Source organism: Octopus sinensis, linkage group LG3, assembly GCF_006345805.1.
Source record: "Octopus sinensis linkage group LG3, ASM634580v1, whole genome shotgun sequence".
NCBI classification, from domain to species: Eukaryota; Metazoa; Mollusca; class Cephalopoda; order Octopoda; family Octopodidae; genus Octopus; species Octopus sinensis.
The window spans coordinates 160,912,419-160,933,032 of NC_042999.1; the positions used below are offsets into that span (position 1 = coordinate 160,912,419).

Genomic DNA, 20,614 nt, shown 5'->3' on the forward strand with positions numbered 1-20,614 from the left:
CTCTCTAATTTTCAAATAAATCTCATTTGGTAGAAGACATTTGCTCAAGGTACCATGCAGTGAGATTGAACCCTGAACCTTGTGGTTGAGAAGCAAGCTTCTTACAACACAGCCACACCTGTGCTTATTATATATATAATATATATATATAATATTTAAAAAAAAGCCTTCTTGAATTTTCTGTTTAAAAAAAAAACTCCTGCTCTCTAATTTTCAAATAAATCTCATTTGGTAGAAGACATTTGCTCAAGGTACCATGCAGTGAGATTGAACCCTGAACCTTGTGGTTGAGAAGCAAGCTTCTTACAACACAGCCACACCTGTGCTTATTATATATATATAATATATATATATAATATAAAAAAAAAAGCCTTCTTGAATTTTCTGTTTAAAAAAAAACTTCTGCTCTCTAATTTTCAAATAAATCTCATTTGGTAGAAGACACTTGCTCAAGGTACCATGCAGTGAGATTGAACCCTGAACCTTGTGGTTGAGAAGCAAGCTTCTTACAACACAGCCACACCTGTGCTTATTATATATATATATATATAAAAAAAAAAGCCTTCTTGAATTTTCTGTTTAAAAAAAAAAAACTTCTGCTCTCTAATTTTCAAATAAATCTCATTTGGGAATTTTCATTAAGTTTTTTTGTTTTTTTTTTATGGAAGTGCAATAATTGTGATGATGTGCAATATGATTAACCATAGAATTATTCAATATACTCTGCCACAGGTTTGTTGGTTCGGAAATTGGAGCTGCTTCTATTTCACATGTTAGTCACCGACATTCTTCATCATCATCATTGTTCGACCGTGGTCGAGACAATGGAATTTACCATGCTACGCCAGACTTCACGGTCCATCATAGCATTACGGAGGTCCTGTTGCTGGATGCCTGTATCCCTGGAGATTACATCAGGGTAGGAGGGTGTGCGCCCTCTGGTGTTGCGAGTAGATGGCTTCCAGAGGAGAAGAGTAGAAATTACTTCTTTTTCAGCTCTACAACAATGTCCAGCAAACTGGACTCTCCTACCTTTCACAAGAGATGACACAGGTGGTAGTTTCCCATATATTTGCATTCTTACTTGGCCCTACAAAGCCCCTGACCATCCTTTTCCAGTCATATCTTCTGCATCTTATCATTTTCTTTCCCAGCAGTGGACAACATTAAGCTAATTCTCTTTTCTTTAAACAGTAGGGTGTAATTCATGAGAGATTGTGCTGCTATTTCTATCAAATCAAATGTGCACATGAAGGATTCTTTGTTGCCTTGCATGTATATCAGTGTTCTCATTTGATATCTATATATATAAAAGAGAGGTCGTGTGCTGTCTGTCTGTCTCCTACGATTTAGATTCCTAACTACTCCCACATTTTGCGGTGCAGTTTAACCAAAACCGGGTATCTTACAGTCGTGATTCATATCGAGCCCTTCTGGGTATTAGTGCACGTCTACGATGAGTCTACGATTTAAAAAAAAATTACCATCATTTTTTTCCATTTCAATGCATTTTTTTTGCTATTATATAAGGGAAGAAACTCTAAAAATGTCTACGATGAGTCTACGATTTAAAAAAAAATTTACCATAATTTTTTTCCATTTCAATGCATTTTTTTTGCTATTATATAAGGGAAGAAACTCTAAAAATGTCTACGATGAGTCTACGATTTAAAAAAAAATTACCATAATTTTTTTCCATTTCAATGCATTTTTTTTGCTATTATATAGGGAAGTAACTCTCTAAAAATGTCTACGATGAGTCTACGATTTAAAAAAAATTTACCATCATTTTTTCCATTTTAATGCATTTTTTCGCTATTATATAAGGGAGTAACTCTCTAAAAATGTCTACGATTTAAAAAAAAATTTACCATAATTTTTTTTCATTTCAATGCATTTTTTTTGCTATTATATAAGGGAAGAAACTCTCTAAAAATGTCTACGATGAGTCTACGATTTAAAAAAAAATTTACCATAATTTTTTTCCATTTCAATGCATTTTTTTTGCTATTATATAAGGGAAGTAACTCTCTAAAAATGTCTACGATGAGTCTACGATTTAAAAGAAAATTTACCATCATTTTTTCCATTTTAATGCATTTTTTCGCTATTATATAAGGGAAGTAACTCTCTAAAAATGTCTACGATGAGTCTACGATTTAAAAAAAAATTTACCATAATTTTTTTTCATTTCAATGCATTTTTTTTGCTATTATATAAGGGAAGAAACTCTCTAAAAATGTCTACGATGAGTCTACGATTTAAAAAAAAATTTACCATAATTTTTTTCCATTTCAATGCATTTTTTTTGCTATTATATAAGGGAAGAAACTCTCTAAAAATGTCTACGATGAGTCTACGATTTAAAAAAAAATTTACCATCATTTTTTCCATTTTAATGCATTTTTTTGCTAATTTTTGGCTATAACTCTCTAAAAATGTTTATATAGTTATTTCTCTTACAAACCCGAGCAACGCCGGGTGATACTGCTAGTCTAAACATAAAAGTATATGCTTAAATTATGACAAAGACATTTTACATCCTGAAGCAATGGTCAGCCTTGTGGCTCTCTTGAGCATCCTTTTGATTGTCTTCTCAAAGCATCTTAATATTCTCTCCTCCATCATCTGTAACCATGTCTTACTTAGCTTTCCCTTTTATCTACTTCCTTTCACAATACCCTTCCATCCCTCCACTCACCCAGTCACTTTCATCCTTCCTTAGCACAATGACCCAACCAGCTCATGCCATTTTTCTTCACATCTGTCACTGGTTCTATTCCCATCATCTTCCACAATTAATTGTCATTTTTTTCAATCTCAGAGTTACTCCAATCATCCACAGAACAATTCCCATTCTCATTCCTTCCAAAATTTTCTGCTGCTTTGCATTCATTACTTATGTTTTGTTCCCATAGATCATTTATTTATTTATTTTTTACTAGCAGTATCGCCCGGCGTTGCTCAGGTTTGTAAGGGAAATAACTATATAAGCATTTTTAGAGATGTAAAGTATAATAGCCATCTCAATATGGCTAACCACAAAGGGGGGGTGTTACTGTAGCTTTTTACATTCTGAGATTTAATAATAAATTTTTAGAGAGTTACTTCCCTTATATATACCAAAAATGCATTAAAAATGAGAAAAAATGATGGTAAATTTGTTTTTAAATCGTAGACATTTTTAGAGTTTCTTCCCTTATATAATAGCAAAAAAAATGCATTGAAATGGAAAAAGATTATGGTAAATTTTTTTTTAAATCGTAGACTCACCGTAGACGTGCACTAATACCCAGAAGGGCTCGATATGAATCACGACTATAAGATACCCGGTTTTGGTTAAACTGCACCGCAAAATGTGGGAGTAGTTAGGAATCTAAATTGTAGGAGACAGACACACAACTTCTCTTTTATATATAAAGATTTTTGCTGCTTTTGTGGATTCCCATGACTCTCTGTGGCCATCCACAGCTGGATGCCCTTCTTTACAGAGTGTACTGGGTGCTTCTTACATGGCACTAGCTTTTAAGGTTAATTTCCATTGCATATTATTGAAGATAATTCTTATTAATAGATAGCATAATTAACCAAATAAAGTCAAGCTGATTATTATATTGCAATCTCAATGTATGTAAATGGAATCTACAGTTTGTGCTTACTTTGAGATGGTACCATATGTGGTTTCAGGAAGCCAATTAGACCAACTCTCTTTGAGAGCAGAATACAACCAGTCTACAGAATTGTTGCCATAGATGAAGTGAGGTGGGAAGCTGCAAAGAAATTGAAATACAGAAAATTTGATATAATCTGAATTATCACAGAAATTGTAGAATCAAAATACAAATACAAAGATATTATTGATTTCTACCATTGGTACAATGCCATATTTTTGTAAGGTTAGGGAACAATCACTTTAATTGCTCCCAGTACTGACTAGGTTCAAAGGCAAAGACTATATCAAATAATTTATAGATAACTGAATTTAAAATAGTGAAATCTTATTTTTTATATCTGGATGTCTCCAATCTTTTGCACAATGAGGGCAACATTTTCTAAATGTAGTATGAATAAAGAGAGCAATGTAAATAATTTCGTAGTTCTACCACTGAATTTTTATAGTTTAAAGAAGAACAAAACCTGTTTCTTCTGATCTTCATGAATTCAACTTTTATTTTATTGTTTTTTCTTTACTGACATCTTTTTTTACTGTTTGACAAACATTGTCTCTATATTGATATTTGGTTTACTGAATAACCGTCATACAGCTAGGAGGCTGCTTACGGTGGATGTGACCAAGTGCTCATGTTTCATACAAGATAAAAAAAAAACTGCTTGTAAATGAAGGTCTTTCCAATGGCTAAACAATGATCTCTACTACATGACAACTAAGATTAGAGAAACTTATTTCACAATAAAATGCTTAATTGCTATGTTGTTTAGAAACAAGGCAACTCTTTTTATGTATATTCAGGCCCACATTGCCAAATGTGTCCCTCTTTTTTTGTAGTTGATAGGATGAGATATTTGACTGCTATATCTAGTAGGACAAGCAATGATATAGGTTCTCTTATTGCAAAGTTTATCAATATGGTAAAAAAAATATGTTTCATTGAAGTACTACAAAGTACCTGACAAACAGCAATGCTACTCTATATAAATTCTAACATTAAATCTTTTGTCAAAGGGGTAAACTTAGAAACACTAAGTATTAAAAAAGAAAAATTATTTGAATCTGCATATTTTAAAAAATATTTCAGACGTTTTTAATTATTCTTTTTTTTTTGTGCATAAAATTCTTGATGCAAACATCAGCTTTAAATTTGAAATAATTAATAAAAGAGATCTTTTGGTGGTTGCAATGATGCTTTATTCAATTCTCATATAGTTTTTCCCTATGATGTCCTTGCTAGTTCAGAGTTTTATGCAACATACTACCAATTTGAGCATCATCATCATCATCATTTAACGTCTGTTTTCCATGCTGGCATGGATTGGACAGTTTGACTGGAGACTGGCAAGCCAGGAGGCCACACCAGACTCCAATCTGATCTGGCAATATTTGTATTCATCAATTCAGAATTTTCCCACAGTTGCTTATGAAATGTTCAATCTATCTATCATTTTATCTTTCTTTCAAACTAGGCTTCTTAAAGGAATACTTTATTGATTTTAAAATATTGAGGAACATCATTAATCCATGAAAAACTAATGAATCTAGTCTTTCAGTTCCTTGTAGCAGTCATACCTAAGACCATGCTGGAACACTGCATGATTTACTCCTGAGATTTTTAAAAGATATAAATATGCAGTATCTCCTAGTTATATAACGACAGTTTGTTACAAGTAGATAGTTTGCAGAACCCACCTGTTAACTGGAGAGCTTTCATGGTTGCCAACAACAGGAAACATGGGTTTATTGGGAAGGTACTTCAAGAAATACTGGGTCAAGATATTGATAACTTTCGTTTGATCACTTCTTGATTGGTTCCAGATGTTGTGTGGAGGCAGGTCACCAGTCCAGATAATGTAATCAAACTAGAAAAATAAAACAGAATTAAACTAAGACAGTGATTACAAATGTAAATGGTATAAAATTAAGTAACTTGAGTCTGTATGCATGTGTGTATGGGCTGTTAGCACACACATACACATATATACATGAAATTGAGCAGCTAAGCCAAGACATTTTTATAAATATCATATCTTATGTATCATCAGTTAAGAGTTTCTATTTGCCTGTGTTCAGTTTTGGATATTAACTTCATACTTTTGGTTACAGGTTGTAACAATTGCACTAGAATTATGGGAACTATCTCAATGAAATATTGTTAAATTAAGCCATTCAATGTACAGCTTTCATGATGTCATTGCCAATACAGGACATGCAAAAAACAATACTTCACTGTGGTTAAGTATAAGGTTACAAGAGTTGTTCTCAGTTAAACTCACAATATTCACAGTTCTCAAAAGCATGGCTGCACCTTTAAATGATCTGTAGTAGTAAATTCATTCACCAGCATAACCCAATCTTGTTAAAAACCACAGTATGAGCAGGAGAATGATAGCCAAGGGCATCAGAAATTAATTATGAAGTCATAAATATAGCAATCTTGCAGCCCATTCTAAAACTATTAGGAAAGAGATATCTTGGAAGCTTTTGAGAGGGAAGTGAGAATATTTGTCAGTGAAAAGAAATTCATAGTTAACCATCACAAAAGTAGAGTTAATGTCTTCAAGCCTACTGAAGTTTCTGGGGTCATGCAAAGTAAAATGTTAGGTTACGTGATGGTGTTTGAAGACACTGCAAGTAACAGGTGTGTGATGTCACTCCTTTTCATTGAAGTTAGTCAGCATGACTAAGTATTTGATGCACTTTGGAGAAAGTTCTGATGCTGGGGAATATTAAACATCTACACCTGAATAGGTCTATGTTTGTCCAAGACTCTGCCCCCCTGGTACATAACTCAAAAGTTATGCAGGGTTATTTGAAGGTGAAACTTTCACTACTAACAAGCCTGTCTGGCTTTTTTTGCCTACAAAATCTAAATCTATGTGATTTCTAGAGGTAGGGCATCAAAAAATCCAATGTAACAGCTCAAAGTATTGTAACTTTTGTAGTGGCTGCCATTAGGAAAGCCTTCTAATTTATTGACAGGAGTGAAGCAAAGATGGCGTGCTTGGCCTTGCACACTAAATTGATTATAACTAATGACGATGGACATCTTGAGCAATGGCTTCCGTTTCTTGTAAATAAGAGTACACACAGGAGTGGCTGTGTGGTAAGTAGCTTGCTAACCAACCACATGGTTCCGGGTTCAGTCCCACTGCGTGGCACCTTGGGCAAGTGTCTTCTGCTATAGCCCAGGGCCGACCAATGCCTTGTGAGTGGATTTGGTAGACGGAAACTGAAAGAAGCCCATCGTATATATGTATATATATGTGTGTGTGCATGTATGTTTGTGTGTCTGTGTTTGTTCCCCTAGCATTGCTTGACAACTGATGCTGGTGTGTTTACGTCCCCATTACTTAGCGGTTCGGCAAAAGTGACCGATAGAATAAGTACTGGGCTTACAAAAGAATAAGTCCCGGGGTCGAGTTGCTCGACTAAAGGCGGTGCTCCAGCATGACCGCAGTCAAATGACTGAAACAAGTAAAAGAGAGTAGAGAGTAAAGAGTATGTATGCATGTAGGTGTATGCTTGAGATAACCCGTACTTAATTGTACTCATCTCTAGTTCTACCATCATCTTCTCCCACACTAACCATTATCCTCTTCACCTTTAACACAACAATCACCATCACAACCACACAAGCCAATGTCCTCTTTACTATCACTGCTCCACTTTAGCATACCCCTTATTACAATTACTTTCATCATCATCATCAATATAATCCTCCTCCTCCTCCTCGCTGCCACCATTATCATCATCATCGCTCTGTCATTGTCTTCCCCAACACAAACCTCTCTGTCATCTGACCTACTACCTGGTTCTTATTGATCTGGTTATCTTTCCGACTATATCCCTCTCAATACTCTTTACTCTTTTATTCTCTTTTACTTGTTTCAGTCATTTGACTGCGGTCATGCTGGAGCACTGCCTTTAGTCGAGCAAATCGACCCCGGGACTTATTCTTTGTAAGCCCAGTACTTATTCTATCGGTCTCTTTTGCCGAACCGCTAATTGACGGGGACGTAAACACACCAGCATCGGTTGTCAAGCAATGCTAGGGGGACAAACACAAACACACAAACACACATATATACATATATACGACAGGCTTCTTTCAGTTTCCGTCTACCAAATCCACTCACAAGGCATTGGTCGGCCCGGGGCTATAGCAGAAGACACTTGCCCAAGATGCCACGCAGTGGGACTGAACCCGGAACCATGTGGTTGGTTAGCTAGCTACTTACCACACAGTCACTCCTGAGCCTATAAGGAAAATTAGTAATATAATTAATAAACATATTACTTAATTAGTCCTCAATATATCTTCAGATGAAAGAAAATGTGTTTATGTTTTCATCATACACACACACACATACACATCTTCACTTATTCACTTAGACATGTTGTTAACACAGACACACTTTAGTACGTAAGTATTACCTGATCTTGAATGTTCCGTAAGTGATTGAAAAGGTTATCCATTGTACGAGGAGGCAAATCACAATTCCTGTAATCACCCCATTTTCCAGCACCATCTTCTGCTTTTGCTATAGAAAGAGTATTTAACATTAATCAGTAGATGCAAAATATACTAAACATTAAAGTAATTATTTAATGTTAGTAACTAATCTATTTAACAGTATATATAATCCACTTTATATACTGTCATTATAAAATGAGAGTATATAAAATGTCAACCCTTTTGTTACTGTATTTATTTTGAAATGCTCTGTATTTCTTTCAATTACTTTAAATATAACAAAGAATTTAGTAAAATAACTTAGTTACCATTAAGGTAGTGTTCAGAACATAAACTGTGACTAAGTTTTGGTGTAATATTTTAATTCAAAATTTATGAAAACAAGACATTTGTACTCAGAGCCAGAGCCAGTTTCAGCAGGGTTGGTAACAAAAGGGTTAAATATCAGACTATGTTAATGGCCGGTTGGTACTGTTGACACTGCTCACTCACAATAGCTTCTAAGCTCTGTAGAAAAAAACAAACAAACAAACATAAAAGTTTTTTTACCCTTTTTATTCTGGAAGATCAGTTAGCTACAGCCAAACAAAAGCCTGGAAACATATGAAGTTATAATGCCATAAATATGACATAAGTAAACACAAAGGTCTCAGTAATTGGAAGGGGATTATGTTAATGACTTATATGTTTACACCGATATGACACTACTGATTTGTTCATGAGGAATAGAGTTAATTAAATTTATAGGAGTGTATTTGCTAACTACATCTTTCTTTGCCGGCCTCTGTGCCGGTGGCACGTAAAAGCAACATCTGTTTGTGTCCGTTGCCAGCCTCGCCTGGCCCCCATGCCGGTGGCACGTAAAAGCACCATCCGTTCGCGTCTGTTGCCAGCCCTGCCTAGCCCCCGTGCCGGTGGCACATAAAAAGCACCATCCGTTCGTGGCCATTGCCAGCCTTGCCTGGCCCCCATGCCGGTGGCACGTAAAAAGCACCATCCGTCCTTGGCCGTTTGCCAGCTCCGTCTGGCACCTGTGCGGGTGGCACGTAAAAAGTACCCACTACACTCATGGAGTGGTTGGCGTTAGGAAGGGCATCCAGCTGTAGAAACACTGCCAGATCAGACTGGGCCTGATGTAGCTTTCTGGCTTCACAGACCCCAGTTGAACTGTCCAACCCATGCTAGCATGGAAAGCGGACGCTAAATGATGATGATGATTAGACACACCATATCTAATTCTTAGCTACTCTCTTTCTTCATATTAAGTATGGCAGCATCATACATAGTGGTAGAGTTCTGATAACTACAACTTTTTAAAGCTTCTCAATTCTAGGTTTGTCTGTTTCTTTGTCTGGAATTTCTTGTCTACTTCTACAACAAACTAATCTACAAGAGCTGGGCCATACTGGAGTCTCCATAGATAATCTCTCAAACTTCTCTGTTGTAGCTTGGAGAACTATGATAAAAAGAAGGTGGCTTAAAACTATGCTGTAATGAACACTTACCTGCAAGCTACATTCCACACTAAAATCACTGTTAATTCTCATCTTTCTAACAATCTTTGCCCATGGCTTGCATGGGTCTCACAAACCATCCATCTACATCTAGTCTTCTTAGGAACTGTTAACTTAAGGCGCAGGAGTGACTGTGTGGTAAGTAGCTTGCTAACCGACCACATGGTTTCGGGTTCAGTCCCACTGCGTGGCATCTTGGGCAAGTGTCTTCTGCTATAGCCCCGGGCCGACCAATGCCTTGTGAGTGGATTTGGTAGACGGAAACTGAAGGAAGCCTGTCGTATATATGTATATATATATGTGTGTGTGTTTGTGTGTTTATGTATCTGTGTTTGTCCCCCTAGCATTGCTTGACAACCGATGCTGGTGTGTTTACGTCCCCGTCAATTAGCGGTTCGGCAAAAGAGACCGATAGAATAAGTACTGGGCTTACAAAGAATAAGTCCCGGGGTCGATTTGCTTGACTAAAGGCGGTGCTCCAGCATGGCCGTAGTCAAATGACTGAAACAAGTAAAAGAGTAAAAAGAGAGTTATGAGCATGAAGCTCTAAAGAGACCTTCTCCAGATCAGTGAATGTTAGGTATAGTGGCTTGTTCTGAGCTAAAAACTAGGAAGAGAGCATAAGATGTGCCCCATCCTGGCATGCCATCTCAAATGGTATCTCATCTAAGAATTCATGCCCTAATTAATTGTGCTGTGTAACTGTTTCTGTTACTTTAATCAATGAATTTGATACCTTTATAATTGCTTCTTTTTTAAGCATTTGCTTTGTTCTTGTTGCAATTGATGATAATATTACTACGTTAGTCACCGGTGATAATACTGCTTGAAACTGAAACTGACTGGCTTATTTCACCAAATATTTTCGTTATTTCAGCAACAGTCCATGTTGGAACAGTAGTTGCCTTCATATCCTTCATCATTATTTTCACCTTAAGTTTCAATAGTTGGCACCTTTGTTGGGTCTCCTAGAAGCAGTCACTCTCCTCTGTATTCTCCTTATTTAACCCTTTTGTTACCAGCCCAGCTGAAACCGGCTCTGGCTCTGAGTACAAATGTCTTGTTTTCATAAGTTTTGAATTAAAATCTTCCACCAAACCTTAGTCACAATTTATGTTCCTAACACTAGCTCAATGATAATGATGTTATTTTACTAAATTCTTTGTTATATTTAACATAATTGAAAGAAACACAGAGCATCTCAAAATAAATACAGTAATGAAAGGGTTAAAATCTCTTGTAATATTTCCATGCCTCTTCCTTTTCAGCATCAGTGAGAGCAAGTGCTTTCCTGCATGTGCATGTGTGTGTGTATACACACACACACACACACACACACATACATATTTATTTATGATCAAATAAAATCTTGGTAAAGTTCATAGATTTGTGAGTTTTGGATAAACAGTAGAACAGGTGGTTTAAGTTAGTACACAACAATAAAGGCAAAGTATAATCAAAATACAAGGAAGCCAATATCAATAGTTATTGAGTGTGTGTGTGTGTGTGTGAGAGAGAGAAAGAGAGAGAGAGAGAGAGAGAGAGAGAGAGAGAGAGAGAGAGAGAGAGAGAGAAAGAGGTAAAGGTAATTAAAATCTAAACTGAAGCACAACTGCAAACATTGCTTATCAACTGTATATCCGTAGGTGGTTTATCTTAAGAAGGAAACTATCTGGATAGGCTGAAATTTCAGGTCAAGGAGATCGGTCACAGAGAATGAATACATTGGAATCATATCATCTTTAATTCCGTAGTCACAACTGTTTTAATACAAGATGGGAAATCCATAATATTACAATAAAATATATACATACATTTTTTCAAGTGGCCATGTGTATTTCTGCAGAATAAGTCTCAAAAACAATATTATGTATGTGTGTATATATATAAATATATATATATATATATAAAACAGAAAATGGGACAAGAACGCAAAACATCCAGGCAGTTAGGTGATACAAAAAAGGGACAACAAAACATCCAGATAGACGATACAAAGAAAACAAGGACGGATCATTCGGAGTTTTCATTCCTCAGTCAAGTTCCAGATTATCTTTGCAATTTCGGCTGGTTATACTCGAGATTGCTCCAATCTGGCCAGCCCCAAGGAAAAATTAAGCTAAGAGCATTAGATTCCTTGGAAGAAAGCAGTGAATGTATATGAAAACAAAGATGTTGTCCCTCTTTTGTATCACCTAACTATCTGGATGTTTTGCATTCTTGTCCCATTTTGTATTTTTTATATATAAAACATATAGCAGCATACGCACACTTTGGTCTCTTGTATGTAAGTATATATTCATCTAAATCTTGTAAGACTCTATTCTTTCTTTTATTCTTTCCTTCTTTCTGTCAGCCCTTTCACGCTTACTTCATTCATTCCACTCTTTGTTCTTTCGTTCCCCCTCTCTCACATTTCCTTGCCTTCTCTTCATGCTCACTTTCCCTCCTCTTTTCACTTTACTGTTCCTAGCATTTTTTCTCACCCCTCCTTCTTTCTTCTGTCCCCTCTGCCTCTACCTCTCTCTCTTCTCTCCCCACATGACCAGTGTTTTTGGCCAAGCCTGACCTTTCTTTCTTGGTTCAGCTGCTGTCCATGCAACATCTATATTCCTCCCTGTGTCTGTGAAATCTTGTATCCATGCCGTAAGGCTTTACTTCCACACACGCCAGCTTGATTTAATTCATCCTTAGTCAAAAGACACCTATTGTTATGTCCAGTTATTTGTATTTGTGTAACATTCTCCATTTTTTTTTCCGTCCTTGTTTTCATATACATTCGCTGCTTTCTTCCAAGGAATCTAATGCTCTTAGCTTAGTTTTTCCTCGGGGCTGGCCAGATTGGAGCAATCTCGGGTATAACTAGCTGAAATTACAAAGATAATCTGGAACTCGACTGAGGAAAGAAAACTCCGAATGACCCACGCTTGTTTTCTTTGTATCGTCTATCTGGATGTTTTGTCCCTTTTTTGTATCACCTAACTGTCTGGATATTTTGCGTTCTTGTCCCATTTTGTATTTTTTATATATAAAACATATAGCAGCGTATGTACACTTTGGCCCATTTTGTTTTAGAGTGTCAGCCGTAAATATCTCTCCACTCAGTAATAATATCCTATCATTTTCTTTATAATCCTTCGATTAATTTTTGGAAAATCTTGTCTATTCTCTTTGGTCATGATTTCTCCTCTAGCTTGCTTTCTCATTCTGGTTTGAGCAAAATATTCTTGCCTGTCATTTTCCTTCAGATTTTGTTTTCTTTCTTGATTGACAATTCTCATTCTTTCCCCGTCGCTATTATTTCATATACAACCCCCTCTAGCTTCATTTATTTGATTAATTTCATTCCTTTCCTCCTGAATTAATTCTTCTTGTCATTACTGATTCTCCTTTCATTATTAAAAATCCTTATTTCTTCTTCTTGTGCTTTTTCCAATCTTTCCCTGTATCTTCTCTACCCCTCTTGATTGAATTCTCACTATCATGCTCTATGGTCACTGTCCGACATAACATACAGAACTCTGTTTTGGTAATAAAATATATTAAGAAGCACTTGATATTATATAGATGGTAATATCCATATTCAGCATATATTGCTTCACATTTTTTATAAAGGAAATTACAAACATGGTTATTAATATATAATTGGAAAATCTTTGTATCTAGGATTTACTGTTACACACATTTTACAAAGAAAATTAGGAATACAGATATTAATATACAGATTTTACAAAGGAAATTAGGAACAAAGTTATCAATATAGACATAATAGAATAGCTAGATGATCAATTCTTGAGTAAATAGTGGGAAAGAGAGAAAATCAAACAAATGCAACTGGTATGTGCAGTTATACACATATAAACGTTAATGATACACATACACATATCCCCAACTCTCTCTCTCTCTCTCTCTCTCACATACAACTAATTATCATTTGTGTATGTGTATGGGCCAATAGCATTCATATGTGTGTGCTTGTGTGCCAGTAGAATTTGTCTGAATCACTTGCTATTACACACAATTTTACAACTCCCTTCCCATACTGAGTCAGATTTGTTTTTTTACATCACAGGAATCTATCATTAGCACTTTAATATAATAGATTGCATGTGCACATATACACATACCCCACTCTCTCAAACACACATACATACAAACAGCTAATAGTTATCTGAATGTGTGTGAGTGTGTGTAAATGTGCACATGCCAGTATCATTAATTTGAATCTCTCTCTATTGCAAACATACTTTTACCAGCCATTTTCCTAAGCATGAAATATTATTTTACACTACAAGAATCTATCATTTGTACACACACACACACACACACACACACACATATGCATACTGTAAATAAGACAATGACCAAAGTAGTTAAGCAATAGAATAAGTGATAAAATTAGAACTAAACATCAATAAAAGCAAAATATTATCAATACTATCTAATGGACAAAGAAACCAAATTTGCTTGTTTGTTTGTATGTATGTATGTATGCATGCATCCATGCATGTATGTATGTGTGTATGTATGTATGTATGCATGTATGTATGTAAGTGTGCATGTGTGCATGCATGTGTGTGAATGGATGGATATGTGAATGCATACATGTATACATTAAATTTTGATTTCTTTGTCTGTTAGATAGTATTGATTATATTTTGCTGCATGAGTGCATGTATATATGTATCTCACATGCTTACACCTACAGATGTGCATACATGGACATAGAAATTGAGTTTCTGCAACTGTAAAAAAACTCAACACATGTATTTACAACTAAGATTTTAATATAATTGTTATTAGACGTTTGAGAAAGAACACAGTGTATTGTTTCAGCTGTTTTAGCTGTAGTATTCTATCTTCAGAAGTTAATTTGTCAACCACTTAGCATGAACAGGATAGGCTATTCTACTAATGCAGTGGTTCTCAAACTTTTCAAAAAACTTTACATGCCAGCCCCACTTACAGTTTTTTCGATGATTTACAGTCCCCTAGGGGACCGTGGACCCCTGTTTGAGAAACACTGTACTAATGTCTAATATAGTGAAGCACCTAAACTGAGAGAAAGGACAGTTGATCTGTAACATGACCACTTTGCCAGTGATAGAAAAATGGTTTAAGTTTTATCAGTGTGATTGTGGTTACTTTTGTCTCAAAATGATGATTATGATGTCTAATATAAAAGGAAAGCACTAAAACTGTTCTTACCTGGAAGCCCATTAGATTTACGACAGCAAAGAGGTTCTCCACACTTAGCATTGGCCCCTTTTTGATACATTGTGTCGAGATGAATATCTGTGAGATGAAGACATCGTAGTTTGGGTGCCCCTGACTGCAATAACATGGATATAAAAAGATTTTCATTTAAGGTAGAGTGTATGAGGTACATGTATAAGTTTCACTGCAGCTGAAATATGGTTAATGAATGTAGGAGATCTGTAGCAATCTATCATATTTTATATTATATAATATTCTTCTTATAATATCTCTTTTACTTGTTTCAGTCATTTGACTGCGGCCATGCTGGAGTACCGCCTTTAATCGAGCAACTCAACCCCGGGACTTATTCTTTTGTAAGCCCAGTACTTATTCTATAGGTCTCTTATGCCGAACCGCTAGGTGACGGGGACATAAACACACCAGCATCGGTTGTCAAGCAATGCTAGGGGGACAAACACAGACACACAAACACACATATATATATATATATACATATATACGACAGGCTTCTTTCAGTTTCCTTCTACCAAATCCACTCACAAGGCTTTGGTCGGCCCGAGGCTATAGCAGAAGACACTTGCCCAAGATGCCACGCAGTGGGACTGAACCCAGAACCATGTGGTTGGTAAGCAAGCTACTTACCACACAGCCACTCCTGCGCCTATCACAGTATTTTTCTTTTATTAGTGTGTTATTTTTAAAATGTTTAGTTTTGAAAGAGATTAACTAAGTACATGTGAGCTTAAGAAAATAGAAAGGAATCAAAAGATGACTTCAATCATTCTCTTCTAATTTATCAATCCTGTTATTTCCTCCCTTTCCCAATTCCCATGTATGTTGGTTAATGTGCTACAGTTAAAGACAAGCACCAACTACATCAATCTAGGAGAGACAATATTTTGAAAAGTTACTTAAAGCTGATTGGACAGGGAGTTCTTTGTTAGTCTGTATTTCCATTACATCTCTTGTGTGCCCATAAGCTTACATTGGGTACAATGTATGGAGTTTTCTACCAACTCATTTTCTGCATATCAAGCAAAAGTCCTTTCCTTCAAGATACTAGAGTCCTAGCAAAAGTCCTTTCCTTCAAGATACTAGAGTCCTATCTTCATTCCTACTTACCAAAACTTTTGTCTTTGCTAAGTTTAACCCAAAGACATCTTGACTCTAGGTTTAGTTTCCAAGCCTGAAACTTTCTAATTCCATTGTAGATTCAGCTATGAGAATTAAATCATCAGCATATAAGAATGGATGTTCAATCTGAAAGTCCACTGTGATGGCCACTAGGACTATGATGAATAGGAGAGGATTGAGTACTGAGTTTCATTTCAATATCTGCCCCTCCCTCCTCTTATCATAATTATTTCTTTTCATCAGTTCTATAGCCTCCACCATCTCTGATTAATTATGTCCTTCTGCAACACACCCAACAATAATGCCACTTTTCACAACAATACTACCCATCCCATCCTTTCCCATCCATCTCACAATCCCCTGGTCACTTACCCCTCCTCCTCCTCCTCTCAGCTTTGCCTCTCCTGTCTCTTTTTGTTCTTCCTCTGCTTCACAACTCCCTCTGAACCACCTACTTCTATTTGTCTTCTTCTCCACCCAATCTACCCTTAAATTCCCTGCATTATGATCTGAACTACTAGATGCCAATCTCTCCACCCTCAAGACGGAGACCGGATTTATGGTAACATTTATTTGTATCCATTACTACTCTTTTACTCTTTTACTTGTTTCAGTCATTTGACTGCGACCATGCTGGAGCACCGCCTTTAGTCGAGCAAATCGACCCCGGGACTTATTCTTTGTAAGCCCAGTACTTATTCTATCGGTCTCTTTTGCCGAACCGCTAAGTTACGGGGACGTAAACACACCAGCATCGGTTGTCAAGCAATGCTAGGGGGACAAACACAGACACACAAACACACACATATATATATATATATATATATATATATATATATATATATATATATATATACATATATACGACAGGCTTCTTTCAGTTTCCGTCTACCAAATCCACTCACAAGGCATTGGTCGGCCCGGGGCTATAGCAGAAGACACTTGCCCAAGATGTCACGCAGTGGGACTGAACCCGGAACCATGTGGTTGGCAAACAAGCTACTTACCACACAGCCACTCCTGCGCCTATTACTGGTTGCATATTCTTAACTTTTTTGTGAACTACATCTGCAAGCATTGCAACAATTATGTAATTTTGAGCCTCCAGAAACAGGTGTCGGACCTGAAACACTATGTCCCCTCTCCTTCATTTTCTGCATTTTTTGTACTCTATGTAAATCTTTTCTGTAAATATATAAATATCTATATGCTTACACATGAATGTTCATGTCCAACTTTTTTTTCTCTACATATATTTACATATATATTCTTTTACTTGTTTCAATAATTTGACTGAAGCACTGCCTTTTAGTCAAAGAAATCAATCCCAGGACTTATTCTTTGTAAGCCTAGTACTCATCCTATCGGTCATTTTTGTTGAACCACTAAGTTACAGGGACGTAAACACACCAACATCGGTTGTCAAGCGATGGAGTGGGAACAAACACAGACACAAAGACACACACACACACATATATATGACAGGCTTCTTTCAGTTTCCATCTACCAAATCCACTCCCAAGGCTTTGGTCAGCCCGAGGCTAAAGTAGAAGACACTTGCCTAAGGTACCATGCAATGGGACTGAACCCAGAACCATGTGGTTGGGAAGCAAGCTTCATACCAGACAGCTACATCTGCGCCTATATATATATATATATATATATATATATATATATATTTTATATATCAAGCTGAAGCATGTTTATTTGTTTATTTGCATCATTATCTCCCCCCCTCTCTCTCAATCTATTTATATATATATATATATTATATATATTTTCCAAATACACCAGCTAAGCTAAGTTGAACTGTCTAAAGTCGAAAGACGCCTGTTGTGTTTGTCCTGTTATTATTATTATTGTTTTTTGTATTTATATTCGTGTGGCATTGTCCGTTTTTCTGTCCTTGTTTCGTATACATTCGATCCTTTTTCCAAGAAATCTATGCTCGTAGCTTAGTTTTTCCTTGGAGCTGGCCGGATTGGAGCAATCTCAAGATTAATCAGCTGAAATTGCGAGGATGATCCGGTTCTTGACTGAAGATTAGCGGCTTTGAATGACCTGTCCATTTTTTTTGTGTCATCTGTTTGAATGTCTTGCGTTCTTGTCCCATTTTGTATTTTTATATATATATTTTATACATATATATATACATGTTTATACACACACCCACAGATAAACAGACACATAGATTTATATCGAGTAAGGTAGAAAGACAGACAGACACACGAATAAGTGAGCGACAGGAAAGGTGGAAAGTGGGGAGACTGCCTGATAGACATATATGGAAAGGGGAGATAACACTGATAAAACCCAAGAGATTAAATGGGAAAGAGTGGAAGACAGATGTGTATAAATGAAAATGTACATAAATGAGAGACAAATAGTATGAAAGCTGATACAATGTCGGCTAATGAACAAAGTTTCCTGAAAATCGAAAATGTATTAACAGCAAATGGTAAAACAATCAAAATTTGCTGTTTTTTCCTCTCTTCACCGCTCTCTCACTCTTTACGCCTAATATACATGTGTGTGTGTGTGTGTGTATGAATGGAGGATATGTGTATGTATGTATGTGTGTGTGTCCATATATATATATATATATATATATATGTATGTATAAAACATGGCTAGGTTTCAAAAAAAGCACCACCTAAATGGGGAATTGATTCTGTAATAAATTTTCTTTTGTAGATTTGTATCATAATAGGTTTCAAACATAATTTTGGCAAAAAAAAAAATCAAGAATGAAACAGCTTCATCAGGTTACAAACTCCAAACAGAAATGAACGGTCTAGAGAAAAAACAAAAAAGGAAACATTAATCTTTTAAAGAATCTTTTAGATGAATTGTAATCTCAGACATTCTAAAAACTAGGAGTGTTCATCATAGAAATACTTGAAAAATATGAGGAATGAGTACCAAAACAATTCTGGCTATGTAGTAAGAGGTTGCTTCTCAAACACATGGTTCCAGGTTCAGTCCCACTGCGTGGTACCTTGGGCAGGTGTCTTTCTTCTATTATAGCCTTGGGCTGACCAAAGACTTGTCAGTGGATTTGGTTGATGGAAACTGAAAGAAGCTTGTCGTATATGTGTGTGTGTGTGTGAGTGTGTGTGTTTGTCCCACACCACTGCTTGACAACCAGTATTGGTGTGTTTATATCCCCATAACTTGGCTGTTTGGCCGAAGAGACCGATAGAATAAGTATTAGGCTTAAAAAAAATCGTAGGGTCAATTTGTTCAACTAAAACCCTTCAAGGCAACGCCCCAGCATGGCCACAGTCAAATGACTGAAACAAGTAAGAGGTAAATGATACATACTCTTTTACTCTTTTACTTGTTTCAGTCATTTGACTGTGGCCATGCTGGAGCACCGCCTTTAGTCGAGCAAATTGATCCTGGGACTTATTCTTTGTAAGCCCAGTACTTATTCTATCGGTCTCTTTTGCCGAACTGCTAAGTGACAGGGACGTAAACACACCAGCATCGGTTGTCAGGCAATACTAGGGGGACAAACACAAACACACACACACATATATATATATATACATATATACGACAGGCTTCTTTCAGTTTCCGTCTACCAAACCCACTCACAAGGCATTGGTCGGCCCGGGGCTATAGCAGAAGACACTTTCCCAAGATGCCATGCAGTGGGACTGAACCCGGACACCTCTTCTATCATCACCCCCCCCCCACCTGCCATCACACTCGCTTCGATATTCTCTCAGCTTCAATCCTCCACTCTAGTCATTATTTCTTCTGTAATACTCTTGTTCCCTTCACCTCCTCTTGTTTGTCTGTCATTACCTATTCTTCTCATCTTGGTCACATTGCCTTGAATGGACGATATAGAGCAGTGAGGTAGAAGGTAACCTCATCATCATCATTGTTCGACCGTGGTCGAGACAATGGAATTTACCATGCTACGCCAGACTTCACGGTCCATCATAGCATTACGGAGGTCCTGTTGCTGGATGCCTGTATCCCTGGAGATTACATCAGGGTAGGAGAGTGTGCGCCCTCTGGTATTGCGAGTAGATAACTTCCAGAGGAGAAGAGCAGAAATTACCTCTTTTTCTGCCCTACAACAATGTCCAGCAAACTGGACTCTCTTACCTTTCACAAGAGATGACACAGGTGGTAGTTTCCCATATATTTGCATTTTGGTTGGATGGCGCTTCCACGAGAGATTTTGAGCTCTCATAAGGAGGCGAATGTAGGTTCCATCCAACCGCCTCACAAGCTTCTTTGATAACGTCCAGGTTTCTGAGCCATATAGTAGAATTGGTTCAATTGTGGCTTTGAAGATTTCAAGTTTGAAGTCTCTACTTAGATTTGATGACCAGATCTTATGCATGTCATTACAGGTAATCTCACTTGTACTGGTAGCATGGGAAAATGCACACAGGAAGGATCACAGATAAATATATGGTTCAGAGGGCCTTTTAGTCTTTTAGAAGATATAACAACTTAACTTCTTTTGTACTGGCATCACAGTAAAATGTACTCATTATATTCTGTGAAGTGATTTGTGTTAGGAAGGGCATCCAACAATATCAAATAAACTAATAAGGGAATATACAAACAAGA

The 20,614-nt window shown here is 36.6% G+C and overlaps 1 protein-coding gene and 1 long non-coding RNA gene across 2 annotated transcripts in view; both read right to left on the reverse strand.

Moving 5' to 3' along the window:
- The window catches only part of LOC115209625 (sphingomyelin phosphodiesterase), a 92,661-nt gene that overhangs the window by 23,145 nt on the left and 48,902 nt on the right, over positions 1-20,614 (reverse strand). The window contains exons 4-7 of the mRNA XM_029778076.2: positions 14,873-14,996; positions 8,111-8,217; positions 5,366-5,535; positions 3,660-3,770 (exon numbers count right to left, since the gene is read on the reverse strand). Coding sequence (XP_029633936.1) covers positions 3,660-3,770; positions 5,366-5,535; positions 8,111-8,217; positions 14,873-14,996 — 512 coding nt within the window. The remainder of the gene's footprint in view (positions 1-3,659; positions 3,771-5,365; positions 5,536-8,110; positions 8,218-14,872; positions 14,997-20,614) is intronic.
- On the reverse strand, positions 1,179-2,927 carry LOC118762649. The gene is made up of 2 exons (XR_004998415.1): positions 2,489-2,927; positions 1,179-1,288 (listed from the first exon to the last, which is right to left on the reverse strand). It is a non-coding gene; the product is annotated as an uncharacterized LOC118762649 (long non-coding RNA).